A 15124-nucleotide genomic window follows, 5' to 3' on the forward strand; every position below is an offset into this window, starting at 1 on the left:
GGGTTTGCCTTTGATACAGATGTTGAATGTATTCGACGAGCGCCCAAGTACCCTGTAAGGGCTTGTGTATGGGGGTTGCAGGGCGGCGTGCACTGTATAGTCCCTAAGCATCACAGCTTCACACGCGGCCAACTGCTGGTGCACAAATGTTTTAGGTGGAGTGTGTGCTTTCGGAGCGGGTGCTCTCTGCGCTCATATCATCTGTGGTATGTTCTCGATTAGCAAGAGGTGTTCGATGGTATCTTGGAGCGGTGCAAGCTCGACAAACTCGGCTGGTAGGGTCAGCGGCTCGCCATAGAGCAGTTCGGCCACCGAGCACTGCAAGTCATCTTTATATACAGAACAGAGGCCTAGCAGTACCCACGGGAGAGTGTGTAACCACCGTTCCTCGTGGCACATTAGCGCTGTCTTTAATGTGCGGAGCCATCATTCCACTGAGCCGTTTGATTGGGGGTGGTAGGCTGTCGAGCGAATGCGGTTGACGCTGAAGAGTTAGCACATTTTTGTGAAGAGGACCGCCTCGAATTGGCGGCCTTGGTCTGTAGTAATGGTTTCGGGGCAGACGAAACGTGCGACCCATGTGGAGAGGACAGTGTTGGTGACTGTTTCTGCCAAAATATCGGCTAGAGGGGTTGCCTCGACTCATCTAGTTGTTCTTTTGATAAAAGCAAGCACCTATCGGTAACCATCCACCTGGGGAAGGGGTCTGACAATGTCGATGTGGATGTGGTGGAGTCTGCCAGAAGGAGAGTGGAAGAAGCCTGAGGGGGGGCGTGCAGTGGCGTCAGACTTCGGACCACTGGCACTAAATATAAGTGCGACACCACTCGCAACAATCTTTGTGAAGCGAAGGCCATACGAAATGCTCGGCGACGATGTGCATAGTTGTGCGAATGCTCGGATGCGTGAGACTTTGCAGTGCGTCAAACACCGAGCGATGCAAAGAGGAGGGGACAAGGGGATGTGGCATGCCAGTGGAAGTGTCACACTATAGCTCCGAGCGTGTGCCGGGGACCGTCTTACACGCCAGGTGCAGAGAGTGGTTATTGTCAGATAAAAGGCTTGCCAAGGAGGAGTCATTTGTTTGCGCTCGAGCAAGAGCGTCGAAGTCGATTGAGGAAGATATGCCCGAGATCTGGGAGAAATAATCAGCGGCTATGTTGTCGGATCCTCGAACGTATTGTACATTAGTTGTGCATTGTGAAATAAGGTCAAAATAACGGAACCTCCTAGGAGGTGGGGCGGCTGGAGGGTTTGAGAGTGCTTGGGCGAGAGGTTTGTGGTCTGTGAAGATCGTGAGGAAGCGTCCCTCGATGTCTTTGTGGAAATATGTAGTGGCTTCGTAGACTGCGAAGAGCTCTCTGTTGAAAGCGGACCATTTGCACTGAGAGGGAGAAAGTTTTTTTTGAAAAGAAATTAAGACGTTGCACCACCTCTCCTCTATGTTGTTGAAGTACTGCACTGATAAATATTTCACTAGCATTTGTGGTGAGCGAAAGTGTTGCGTCTAGGTGTGGATGGGCAAGCGTGATGGCTTCCGCGAGTGCTGTTTTCAGTTTTTTGAAAGACGCGCGCATGACCTCTGACGTTTGCAGCCCGCGCAGTGCGTCTGTGAAGGGGACCTGTAGTTCGGCGGCTCTTGGAACGTGACGGAGGAAAAAATTGATCATTCCTAAGAACCGGTGGAGTCCATGGTACATTTCTGGTATCGGTAGCTGTTTGATAATGTCTATTTTCTCTTGTGTGGACCGGATACCATCGGCTGAAACTATGTGTCCCAGAAAAACAACAGAATCCTGTCTCAGTTTGCATTTGTCTTTGTTGACAATCACATTGTGGGATTGTTAAGTGTCAAACTGTGCCCGGATGTGAAGCTCATGTTCTTCCCAAGAGGAAGAAAAGATCAAAATGTCATCCAGGTACATGTAGCAGAAAGGTAGGGGTCATAACACTGTGTCTAAGAACCCCTGCCATGTTTGGGCGGCGTTTTCAAATCCGTAAGGCATGTAAACATATTCGAAGAGGCCGAAGGGTGTGGTGATAGCGGTTTTAGGGATATCTTGTTCGTACATTGGTATTTGGTGATACTCTCTCACAGTCTACCGCACTGAAAATTTTAGCGCCTGCCAACTGAGAAGCGAAGTTCTGAATGTTCAGTACTGGATAATTGTCCATGATTGTGCGGTCTTTGAGACGTCTGAAAGTTGGCATGGAACCAACACAGCGGCCAGGCTGCATTAGGCGGGGGTGATGTAGAAGTCCTGGTGTTGGCTGTGTCCATTGTGGAGTGCTGCAGTGCGGTGTCAGTTGTCATTGCAGATGTCGTGGAGGCTGTATCTGGTTCCGGGCAGATGTCACCACTGTCGTAGTGTGAGTGCTGAGGAAATGAGCTCACCTGAATCCTGGAGGGGGAACGGGCAGTGGCGTGCTGTTGAGATCGTTACCCCCACTCTTCAGGCTGTGCACTCGCCTGTTAATAATCCTGAAAGCTCGATCCGCGACCCAAAGCTTCTCGTCCAAAGTGCTGTTGGTCAGTGGCAGGAGCTGTAGTTGTAATGCTTCCGGCATTTTGACAAGCCACATCGACCATAACTCTGTATCGAGTAGCAAATCCACAGGTGCGAGGGCGCAGAGTCGTCGCCATAGTCCGGATGAGGTGAGGTCGGCAGGTGTTTCTCATGAATGATATGATGAATAATCTCGTTTGGAGCTCGAGAAAGTCTTTCACAAATGAGTCTCTTTGCGTTCGTATATTTCGGTGAAGGTGGCGGGCTGATCAGTGTCGCTCATCAAATCCAAATGGTCATGCAAATGTTCCACCACACACACGGGGAGTGATTCTTCTGGGTCAATGCCTGTGGCGGCGAAAATAGAGTTGACTAACGCGATCCATGTGTTGGGCTGCATTTTTGCAAAAGTCAGCAGTTTAGGTAATTTAGTTTGCTTGGAATCCACGACCACAGGGTGTGCAAGAGCCACAGGTGTGGGAGCAGTGAATATGGCGTCTGCCGTGGGGGGGGTGGGGGTGGGGGGGGTAGGTCATGGGCCCTGTTACACCCCTTCCATTGGTCGTTATTGCTGTCTGATGTCTAGCAAAAGTGGTCAAGGTACTAGGAGAGGTCACATTCACTATACACTGTTCAGTTCGATCAGAAAATTGAGGTTATGCGTAGCCAGGTGTGGAACCAATTCATGGTGTGGATGATGTAGAAGCCGTGTTGTGGCACTGCTCCGAAAGTTGGTGCAAAGTTCTGAGGGGGGGGGGGGGGGGTTTGCGCAGTGAGCGTGTGACGTTAGCGGTGGAATGTCCGGATCTCTTTTCACACTTTGTCCTGTATGTTCAAAAGAATGATCTTGAGGCAAGATGGCGGACGGTACATATGCATTGTCTGTGATTGTTGTGGTTCTGCAATCCACTTGCAGTTCGGGGGGGCCTCGTAATGTTAGATGTATAGAGTCCATGCGTAGTGCAGGTGGGTGGCATGGTCAGATTCTGACCATAGAAATCGTACGGTGGTACACCTCGTTTTGTAGGCCACATGGCGATTGTTATTGAACTCGGGTAGAATACGGGAAGAGCATTACAAACTGTCGTCAGGGCCACCAGTGTGGGTGGTTTGGGTCCTAATCATTATAAATCTGTCAATCCACTTGTTAAAACAATGAGCACATTTATTGTCACACTTCAGATATACCTCATTACACGTCGAAAGTATCATAGACAGAACATAATGGTCGCCTTGGCCCAAAGAGTTTTTGCACGCCAGAGATGTCATGGCATGTCAGTGTTGCCACAAGTTCTAATGTTTTCCTACTTAGAATAGAATTGTTACATTAAAATAATGAAGGAAGACATTCTGAAAACTTTATGTACATGCTGTCAACATTGTTATGAATGGAAATGCTTTCCCAATTTTCCCTAGCCAGTAAGAAATTAATAATTCTGATTTTTTTCAGAGGAAGTTCTTTTTTCAAGTACTTTTATGCAACTGCTGCTATGTGTTCTCTTTAAACTTAACACTGTAACAAATGCTCAGTACTCTGCTTGTGAATTTGTTGTTTGTGTCTGTGATGAATATTGATTAGTAGTGGAATTTGTACATTTTGTTAATTTGGTTGGTAGTGAGTGTTGTGTATCGTATTGAATGCAATAGACCCTCCCTCCCTCCCTCCCTCCCTCCTGCAAAAGTCAGCAGTTTAGGTAACTTAGTTGGCTTGGAATCCACAACCACAGGGTGTGTAAGAGCCCCTGCACCCTGCATAGCTGTGTATGTTAAAGCTTCGCTTACAGGACAGGGAGGTGTGCTGGTCTCAGATCGAATCCACCTGGCAGCCTAACAGTGAGGGTCAGTGTTGTGCCTGCCAGCCTGGCTGTGGCTTTCAGGTAGTTTACCACATCCCACTAGGTTAATACCATACTGGTACCAAAGTCCTACCTTGTTTACATCATTTGTAAACATTTAGAAAACCTTCACTCACTTCCACTTGAGTAATGCTATATGTAGGCAGTTGGGATACATGTATTCCATCCCAGGGGGTAACAGGGTGATGACAGGAACCTTTAAATTAACTGTGCCAAATCAGTTAATAACCATGTCAACCCTGCACTGATGTGGCACAAATGGGAAACGAAAAAGAAGACTGTGTTGTGGTCATATTTATCAATGCATTTGTAGCACTGCTGCCTTTTGAAATAATGTCCCACTTGCATGATGTAATGTACATTGCTCCAGCTTTGTGAGACAGGACTGTAAGCCAAAGCAGGATTGAATGTGTGTTGCATAATAATGACGTGTGTGGTTTTTATGTAGTTTCCCATGCTCATTTAGGTAAATGCTGGGTTGCTCCCCAGTTCTCTTCTCAGAAAATACAATACCCAAACAGTTAAAATATGTTCCTTAAAATTTCTGGAACAATGTATATGCAGGGAAGGTTTTAAATTTCACATTTAAAATTTGATCACACGGAGAACAAATTTTACACAATTGACATACTGGTGGTGCGCACTCCCTTAAGCGGGTGACAACTGCGGCAACAAAAAGTTCATCTGGCCCCTTAAAATGAAATAAACTTGCTGAGTTGTGTGGACTGGCAGATTGCCACTGGGTGCTGTGCATATGTTTAATAATCATGAAATTAAGTTCCGGTGATTTAATAGTAAAGTTCTTAGTCTTTTGCGATTGGGTTAATATAGTGTTTGAGAAAGCAGTAAAAACCATATTTTGAGAACTCTCTGCTAAAACAACTTGCCAATATGTATGTTGCTATTGAAGCTAATTATACTTCATTGTCCTGTAGCCAATGTTCAGTAAAGCAGATTATGTCTATATTCAGTTTATACTGGAGTAGTGCTTCTGATGTAGTTCTGTTCTTAAGTGATTGAACATCATGGTGTAATACAATAAAATCTGGGCATTTACACTTCAGTTAAAACGATTACTAGTTCTTCGTCCATCAGCATTTGTAATACCACATTTACCCTAAAAAATCTTCAGTGACTTTGTGTGGGGCTTTTATTTTCTGGTTGCTATCAGTGAGTGAGTTAACTTGTGGAGCTTGTTAAAAATTGTGGTTCATCAAACTCTGTCCTATGCAGTTTAAACCACTTTGTAATCTGCATCAGACTGATGATTTTATTGTTTACAACTGACACTAGACACTGTAATTTGCATTTGTTTGCCACTAATCCTATTTTCCACATTATTATTGTAGCGTAGTAACGCCTTTTCTGGCGCATTTAAATGAAGTCTGTGGACTGCATGGAACCTTTGCTGCAAGCTGCTTATATCTGTAATATAGACATTCTTGAAGTCTGTATCTATTTCAGTGATACACTTGGTTACAACACCAATTAAAGCCATTGGCTAAACTGTGGAAGAATACTATGTCATTTCCCCTGTGGACTAATAGAGCTCCATTTCACTGTTTATTTTGTACACACTCCATGGAATTGCTAATCTTGTTCTGATGACAGAACAACCTCAAACAGTATGCATGGAGTGGCTGATGAAGGAGACAGTTGAAGGCTGTGTGTCTAACAACTGCATCATGGCCAGAGGATTAAATACAGAAACACAAAACTAATAAGAAATGAACATCAACAGGAAGACAATCTATACCACTGAGTACTGGCTGTTCCCAACACACACAAAACATCTAACATCTCAAGAAACGTTTTTCCCTTACATTTAGAACATTTTCGTAGTTTTTACCAATACTATTTACTGTAATTATATGGAGCACTTAACTTAAAACACAGTCTTCCACAAACCTATGAAAAATCATCATGACTGCTTGGAAATAATGGCTGTTCTTATCGATATGAATGACCTGTACCTCTTCTAAGTCACATAGCACATGCAGTTGTTCCAGTGACTTACGGTAAACTGACACCAGTGTCAGTTTCTCTACATATTAAATATAGAATATAATGGGAATCTTGTCAGGTCTGTAGGCTTCTTTTTTTTTTATTGGACAATTTGGTATATTATTTAATTCTGCCTCATTTATCTCTCTCTCTCTCGTAGGAACTGTGTTGTGCTCCCTTATTTTCAGAACATAGAATTTCATATTGCAGTCTTAATTACATCACTTCCCATTTTAGTGCCCTCTTGGACAGACGGCCTTGTTCTATTGAATGATTGTATGTTGAATCAAGTGCTAAATGCTGCAAATTGACTTCGTGAAAATTAACTCCTTATGTGTCAAAATGCAGTTCAGATTGCTAACTGTTCACAGTATTTGCTTAGACACATGAAGACCCGTTATTCACATTTCTCATTGACAAGCTAAACCATGGAAAGTATGTAGTGTGACTCCATGATAGTTGTTTTGATGACTGTCACCATTCATGTGCATTAACTAAATCATGATAATGACATTTTCAGAAAAGTTTGGTGCCCAGTTTAAAGATAACTACAGTCTCACCAACATGCCTTGCATCACAGAACTTTCAATGCTATCCAATGAATAGAATGTCTTTGCCATGTCACATGACAAAGTTGCTGTGGATGGCATTGGAGGCACTGTGGAAAGAGCTGTATGGAATAAACTAAAATCCCACACACACATTGTTGATAACTGAAGATTTCATTTTTTAATGTGGTGGAAATCATTTGAAATGTTCCTTTGCGAGGGTTTCAGAAATTGAAGTAAATGGGTGTTGCTTTGTTTGAAGAGAATTTATCCCAATTTCAAAATTGTTTTCCTTGAGGAAGAATAGCCAGGCTTATTATTGTTACTTCAACATATGCAAAGTTGACGCTGTCTGTTGATACAACAGATTTTCAAACAGATAACAAGTCCTAAAAGTAAGAGATTTTATAGAAGTTGTTAAACATGTTATTTGGAAACAGTTTGTCAAGTGTGACACAGATTGAGAATATTGACTTAAAAAAGAAAAAAACAATTGATGTTGCAGAAAAAATGAAGAAAAAAAAACGATTTGACTGAATCTAAAATGAGTCCACTGAAGTTAGGAGGGGAGGGAAAGGGGGCACAACAGAGTGGTTCCCCATTCAAAAGCTGTTAATTATTTAATGAGGTCTCATTGACTGAGTTCATGACTCCATATCCTCTGCTTCTTTAAGATGTGGCGATCCCCTAAAGCCAAAATAGTTATCAGTTCAAATAAACTAAAATGTGCCCAAGGCTGAAAATTCTACAGTTTATTTTGATTGCTAATTAAAGTGGCTACCAGAGTTATTATAGGAACCGGGCAGCTTATGAGAGGGTATCTGGTGGCATCTGCATCTATGTCCTTCACTCTTTACAGCGAGTCTGTTCCTCTACAAACACCTTTAGAGGCTGTTGCTGTTCGGGTATGGATGCCTCAGGCTGTAACTCTCTGCAGTCTCTATCTTCCACCGGATGGTGATGTCCTGCAGCATGTCCTGGCTGTGCTGATAGCTCAATTGCCACCACCTTTTCTGTTACTGGGCGACTTCAATGCCCATAACGCTTGGTGGGGTGGATCAGTGGCAACAGGCTGAGGCAGCATCGTTGAGCAAGTATTGGCTCAGCTTGACCTTTCTCTGTTAAATAATGGTGCCTTCACACTTTTCAGTATGGTGCATGGCACATACTCAGCCATCGACCTTTCGATCTGCAGCCCTAGCCTATTACCATCTGTTCAATGTAGTGTGCATGACGACTTGTGCGGTAGTGACCACTTTCCGATCATTGCCATAGCGTCACTCCTGGGCGCTCCTGCAGATGGGCTATGAATAAGGCTGACTGGGACTTGTTCACCTCCACTGTCACTATTTAGCGTCTTTCCAATGACGCCATTGATGCGGTGGTTTAGTCGGTCACCACTGGCTTCGTTACTGCTGCAAAATCTGCCATTCCCTGTACTTCTGGGTCCTCTCAGTGGAGGACTGTGCCTTGGTGGTAGCCAGAGATTGCTGAGGCGATTAAAGGTCACAGGCAGCATCCCTCATTGGAACAACTCATCGGCTTTAAACGGCTCCGTGCGCAAGCCTGCTGCCTCATTCGCCAATGCAAACAGGAGTGCTGAGAAAGGTATGTCTCCACCATCGGCCTCCATACCTCTCCATCGCAGGTTTGGGCCAAGATTAGGCGACTCTATGGCTATACTATCAGACCCCCGTCAGCGTACCTGTGCTTTCACTGAATAGAGCTGTCTGTACTGACTCCGACACAATTGCAAACCGCTTAGCGGAGCATTTTGCTCAGATTTCCGTTTCTGTGAATTACCCACTGGCTGTCAGCTCCCTGTAAGAGCTGTTGGAACTTCGGAGCCTTTGATTTCACACACGCCACCTTGTGTTGTACAATGCTCAGTTCAGTGAGTGGGAATTCCAAAGTGCCCTAGCCGCTTGCCCTGATACGGCTCCCGGGCCAGATCGCATCCACTGTCAGATGCTCAAGCACCTCTCGGTGGACTGCCAGTGACGCCTCCTAGACCTTTTCAATCGTATCTGGGATGAGGGTGAGTCCCTGTCGCAATGGCAGGAAAGCGTCGTAATTCCCATGTTGAAACTTGGTGAGAACCCACTGGAGGTGGACAGCTACCGCCCCATTAGCTTCACAAACGTTGTTTGCAAGTTGCTCAAACGCATGGTGAGCCAGAGGTTGAGTTGGCTACTTGAGCCTCGGGGCCTTCTGGCTCCGTCTCCAGGTGGGTTCCGTAACGGCTGCTCTGCCACCGATAATCTGGTGTACCTGGAGTCTGCCATCCATACGGCCTTTGCCCGCCATCAGCATCTGGTCACTGCTTTTTTTTTTTTTTTTTTTTTTTTTTTTTTTTTTTTTTTCATATGGAAGGCATACGATATGACATGGCGACATCACATCCTCTCTACACTACATGGTTGGGATCTCCTTGGTCTGCTCCCGATTTTCATACAAAATTTTCTATCGCTTCGTTCCTTCTGTGTGCAAGTTGTGGCCTCCCATAGTTCCTCCCGAGTTCAGGAGAATGGGGTACCGCAAGGATCTGTCTTAAGTGTCTGCCTCTTTTTGATTGCAATTAATGGGTTCGCTGTGGTGGTGGGAATGTCTGTCTCATCTTCCTTGTATGCTGACGACTTCTGCCTATACTATAGCTCCACTTGCAATGTAGCTGCTGAACAGCAGCTGCAGGGTGCTATCCTAAAGGCACAGTCTTGCCTCGTTGTGCTAGTGCTGACCTCTGGTGGTGGTTCCGAGAACTTTTCAAACTACTCTTGTACTTACTATAAATAGTGTGCTGAGAAAACTATCCCACCCAGAATGTGTAAATATTTTTATTGCTCAAGGAACCTAAGCATGTTACCTATGTGCTGTTTATTCTGACTCAGTCCCATATAGAAGTGCTGATTTTGAGATCACATCATGAAATCTGATTTGTATTTCTTTCCTCATTTGTTTTCTTAAGACTTTTATATTCCACTTAATTTTTTACACTACATTAAATTCTTCTTTACGATTATTGTGATTGCAAATTGTGAAGTACGGCTACATAAATATATAAATCACCTGTTATTTTATTATTGACTGAAATTTTTACTGTCAAAAGATTTTTTCATTTACAGCCATTATCTTTGGTTTAGTTTCTGAAACTTTTGTGTTATTCTTTGTGGGTAGTTTTGAAATTTATATGCAGACCTTTCTAAATCACCTACACTTTGTCATTGGTATCTGATCCTCTGCAAATAAAAATATTAACAGTAACACCTTTTTATCAATTGTCGCACCAGGTGAGTTCGTATCTTTCCATTTCTCTGTTATTTGGAAGGTACTGGATTGAGTTGGGAAAAAAAGTTCTGGCACAACCAGACTAAAAAAGGATCTGTTGATAGGTCACATCTGAGGCATCAAGGAACTGTCAGTTTGGTAATGGATGGAAGTGCGTGCGTGCGTGCGTGCGTGCGTGCGTGCGTGTGTGTGTGTGTGTGTGTGTGTGTGTGTGTGTGGAAGGGGAGGGGGCGATTTTATAGGTTGCAGTAAGTACATAACAATGAAGAGGCTTACACAATACAGACTAGGGTAGGCAGCTACACCACACTAATCTTCTGAAGACAACAGCATAGATAACAGCAATGACACACCACTTCCATACCTATATCTTTGATTAATTTCTGTGGTTTTTGTAATTTTCCCATGCCCTAATTTTGATGTGTGTAAATTGGTATAAACGTTTTGTTGCATAACTAAATTAGTTCAGCTATTGAAGGATTAAAGGTAACCACAAAGGTACTACAAAGGCAATGCATTGACCAATCTATTGGCTCATAAATCACATTGAGCATGTTGCTGAGCAGAGATGGCAGAGGTTTGGGAGGGATAGGTAACTAGGAAATAAGATAGGAATGTGACACCAGTCAGCTCACCCTGTAACTGACAGGAAGACTTGTGTGGGGTACATGAGGAATGGAGTGAATTTGAGAGTGGTTACTAATTGGGTGAAAGGGGGAGGGGGGGCATGGAGATGAGTTGAGGTGCTGTTTTCTATTGGAAACTGAGGTTAGGAGGGTTGCTGGGTTAAACAACGTGTTGTAAGGATGATTCAAAGTTATCTAATTCAGGGAAGCTGGTTTAGAGGGGCTAGAATCCAGAGGCATGGATTGAGAAGTGGCTGTAGAAGTTAAGCATGTTGTGCTCAGCAATGTGTTCTGCCACTGGATGGTCAAATCTGGTCTTGGCCACATTGTGGTGGTAGCCATTCATCTGGGTTGACACCTGGTTTGTGGTCATGCGTACATAAAAGGCTGGTCTAAAATTATAGCAGAGCTGATATGACATGGCTGCGTTCAGATGGCTCTACCTCCAATAGGGTAGGATATGCATATGATGGAGATGGAATGGGACAAAAATTATGGGCCACTGAGGTAGTTTCAGTCTACCATTAAGAAAAATATATTTGTGTTTCAACCTATTGACTTTAATCATCTGATCATTTATGAAGACTTTTCATAGGCAAAATTATCCAAAGTTTGCCAGGCATTGATTGCATTGTAGCAGAGGGCACCCTGTATCATTACTAGTGATTTCCTTTCCTATTCCACTCACAAACAGCACGAGGGAAAAATGACTGGCTATATACCTCCCTATGAGTCCTAATTTCTCCTAACTTATCTCTGTGGTCCTTAAACACAATGTATGTTGGCAGCAGAAGAATTGTGTGGCAGTCAGCTTCAAACGCCAGTTCTCTAAATTTTTTCAATAATGTTCCTAGAAAAGAATGTCACCTTTCCTCCAAGGATTCCAATTTGAGTTTCCAGGGCATCTCCATAACACTTTTGTGTTTTTCAAACTATCGGTAATAAACCTAGCAGTCCGCCTCTTAATTGCTTCAGTGGCTTCCTTCAATCCAACCTGGTATGGATCCCAAACATTCAAGAAGTACTCAAGAATATGTTCCACCATCCTATATGTGGTCTCCTTTACAGGTGAACCAATCTTTCCTAAAACTCCCCCAATAAACTGAAGTTGACCATTCACCTTCGCTACCACAGTTCTCACACGCTCATACCATTTCCTATCGCTTTGTTATGTTATGTCCAGATATTTAAATGAGTTGACTGTGTCAAGCAGGACATTACAAACATTATTAGTCTGTTTTTCCTACTCGTTCATTTTAACTTACATTTTTCACAGTTTAGAGCTAGGTGCCATTCATCACATCAACTAGAAATTTGTCTAAGTCATCTTGTATCTTCCTACAGTCACTCAAATTTGACAGCTTACAGTACACCACAGCATCATCAACAAACAACTGCAGATTACTGTCCATCCTGCGTGCCAGATCATTTGTGTGTAAGAGAACAACAGCAATTTTATCACACTTCCCCAGTGCACTCCTGATGGTACCCTTGTCACTGATGAACACTCACCATTGAGGACAACGTACTGGGCTCTATTACTTACGAAGTCTTGAATCCATTCCATATGCTCGTACCTTTATTAACAGCCTGCAGTGGAGCACCATGTCAAATGCTTTCCAGAAATCTAGAAATATGGAATCTGCCTGTTGCCCTTCATCCATAGTTCCCAGTATGTCATGTGAGAAAAGGGCAAGCTGAATTTCATTCGAGGGATGCTTTCTAATACCAAACTGGTTCTTGGACATAAGCTTTTCAGTCTCAAGAATTTAGTATATTCAAACTGAGAATATGTTCAAGGATTCTGCTTCAAACTGAAGTTATCTATGAAACTGGTGATCCTATATGTAAAAATGTAAATGTTTTAAGACTTTCATTATGCTGTAATTATTCCGAAGTAGTTCCAAAAACTGGAAGAGCATCTCTAGAATATAAACAAACATATTGCTTTTCTTTGCAGGAACTTAATTTTTGAGAAGGCTTACTGCCAGTATCGCTTAAACCAGACACATGAAGCTCTGAAGACAGTTAATTCGTGTTCAAATCTCCCACTTAAATTGAAAGAGCTTAAAGCTCAAATTCTCTATAGGCTTGAAAAGTGAGTAAAATTGGTTTTGACTTTGTTTCTAATAATGAATGAAAGTAACTTATGATTTCAAAAGTAGTATTTAACACAAACATGAAGTTCATTAAGGATTATACTGAGCCACTAATGTTCTGTGTAGGTATGAAGAATGTTTTGATGTCTATCGAGATATTATCAAAAATAGTAATGATGATTATGAAGATGAAAGAGAAGCTAACTTATCAGCTGTAATTTCTAACCTGTGTGTGGAAGATCCTGTAAGTAAAAGCCACTTTTATGTCTAAGTTATTTTCTAAATGGCAGTGACTTATAAAACATAATTAGATTTAGAGACCAAAATAAGACTGCATTGAGATTTTTGTTTTCTTTATTCACAGAAAAGAGATGTACCTCAACTTCGTGAGCATACATATGAGCTGTCATATAATGCTGCTTGCCAGCTGATTAGCAGAGGACAATATCAGGAAGCAGAAAAGAAGCTTAAAATTGCAGAAAAACTTTGTAGGGAATCTCTAGAGGATGATGGTGCATCGGAAGAAGATATTGAGGAAGAATTGGGAATTATTAAGTAAGTAGCTTTAATTGATTTTTGTTATGAAGCTTTGTAAGTCAATGGTTTTTATTTGAAGTATTTATTTTGAAACTCTGTTTTTTGTAATCAGTAGTGCATTGTTCGAAGGCTTGGAGAACTTTAACATTCTTGAGAACAGTGCAGATTGTATGTAATAAATGTGTGACGGGTCAGTTCTTTACTCTTGCATGGTGCTGCTGCAGTATAGTTGAGCCTCCATAGTGTATGCACTTATACACTCCCTGTTAACAAACAGTTAAGAGTTCACTTTTCTGGGCTTTAATAGTGTTAAAACTGCTCTGCTAAATTGTGCTACAAACTTCAGACAGTCTGTTGTCTTAAATGCACATTACATAGAAACAAAAGGATGTATATAAAACAATTTGAACAGGTATGTTACTGACCGCAGTTCTCATCTGCAACTATTTGTGGCAACTTGCATCTGTAGTAGCAATGTAATGCGACTAAATTGAAGAAAAGATAAGAGAAGAAATATCCAAAATCATTCTGTGATTGGTTGCTGCCGTAGTAGCTGCCCTGAAAAAAAAAAAAAAAAAAAAAACCCTCACTTGCCTTGTTCTGATCCAGGTGATAGTCAGTTAAGGCAAACACTGAAATGGTTGCTTGAACAAGACTGTAGATATTTTATTTTCCTGTCCTTGTCCAGCTGGTAAAGCGCTTAATACCAGGTGACACTAATTATTGGTCATTGAATTATAACTCCTCATTCAACGTTTATTACACTAAAGTTCTTATCAAACTAACAAAATCATTCCTCATATATTTATAGAACAAATTAATCATAGCATCACAGCAACACTGCTATTTTGTAAATTGTAATAATACTCAAGAAAATAGGTACAGATTATTAACAGGTTTATGGTCGTAGAGTCTGTTTGTCTGAGAGTCATGCAATGGAATAAGAGCACACCAGAGGTTTAGCAGAAATGTCGGAATACTAGGACAGCATTAGAGGGGCCATCAAAAAATGGAACTGAGACAAACCTATCAACTGGGCCTGCAGGGATTGGGAACCAGCACTGGACCAGATCAAGAAGACACTCAGCAAATACAAGCTGACAGGCAGGGTGGACAGAGTGCATACTTTTGCTCTGCCACAGCATGTGCAACCTGTGTGGCACTGCTGGCTGTAGCTGCTGATGCCTGTTTGGCTGCTGACATGCATTATGGATCATGTACAGAGTAGCCCATGCGGTGGGAGTATATATGTCATCTGTTTGCACCCAGGAGACAGTTCGTCAGTGCACCTGACAGTGTGGACATGTGTAATCGTTAAAATGCTGTTGCTGCTTGGCCCCTACTAACTGGCAGTACACACGTGAACTGTTCAGTCAGATACAGAATACATTTGATTTTAGAAAATAGTTGTTACTACTTTGACCTGTGGTTATGTAGATACTTTTTGTTTGTTTCATCCATATGCATTGCTGTTGTCAGAGCAATTTTTGGTCCTCCAAAATATGCAAATTTATTCCATTTACCATTAAGCCTCGAGAGGGAGCACAGTTTTTCATGATATGAGCGGCGCACAGTGTTTTCTGTACATGTGTAAAGAATAGCTCTGTTAACAAGGTAAATGTGTGTAAGCAAAACCAGTTTAATCTTAGTTTAATTAAATGT

General features: G+C 42.4%; 1 protein-coding gene across 1 annotated transcript in view; it reads left to right on the plus strand.

Annotated features, from left to right (window-relative positions):
- Positions 1-15124, plus strand: part of LOC126365950 (signal recognition particle subunit SRP72) — a 46382-nt gene that overhangs the window by 4841 nt on the left and 26417 nt on the right. Inside the window, exons 3-5 of the mRNA XM_050008734.1 lie at positions 12787-12924; positions 13052-13169; positions 13290-13480. Of these exons, the coding sequence (XP_049864691.1) occupies positions 12787-12924; positions 13052-13169; positions 13290-13480 (447 nt within the window). The remainder of the gene's footprint in view (positions 1-12786; positions 12925-13051; positions 13170-13289; positions 13481-15124) is intronic.

Source organism: Schistocerca gregaria, chromosome 4, assembly GCF_023897955.1.
Source record: "Schistocerca gregaria isolate iqSchGreg1 chromosome 4, iqSchGreg1.2, whole genome shotgun sequence".
Lineage (NCBI taxonomy): Eukaryota > Metazoa > Arthropoda > Insecta > Orthoptera > Acrididae > Schistocerca > Schistocerca gregaria.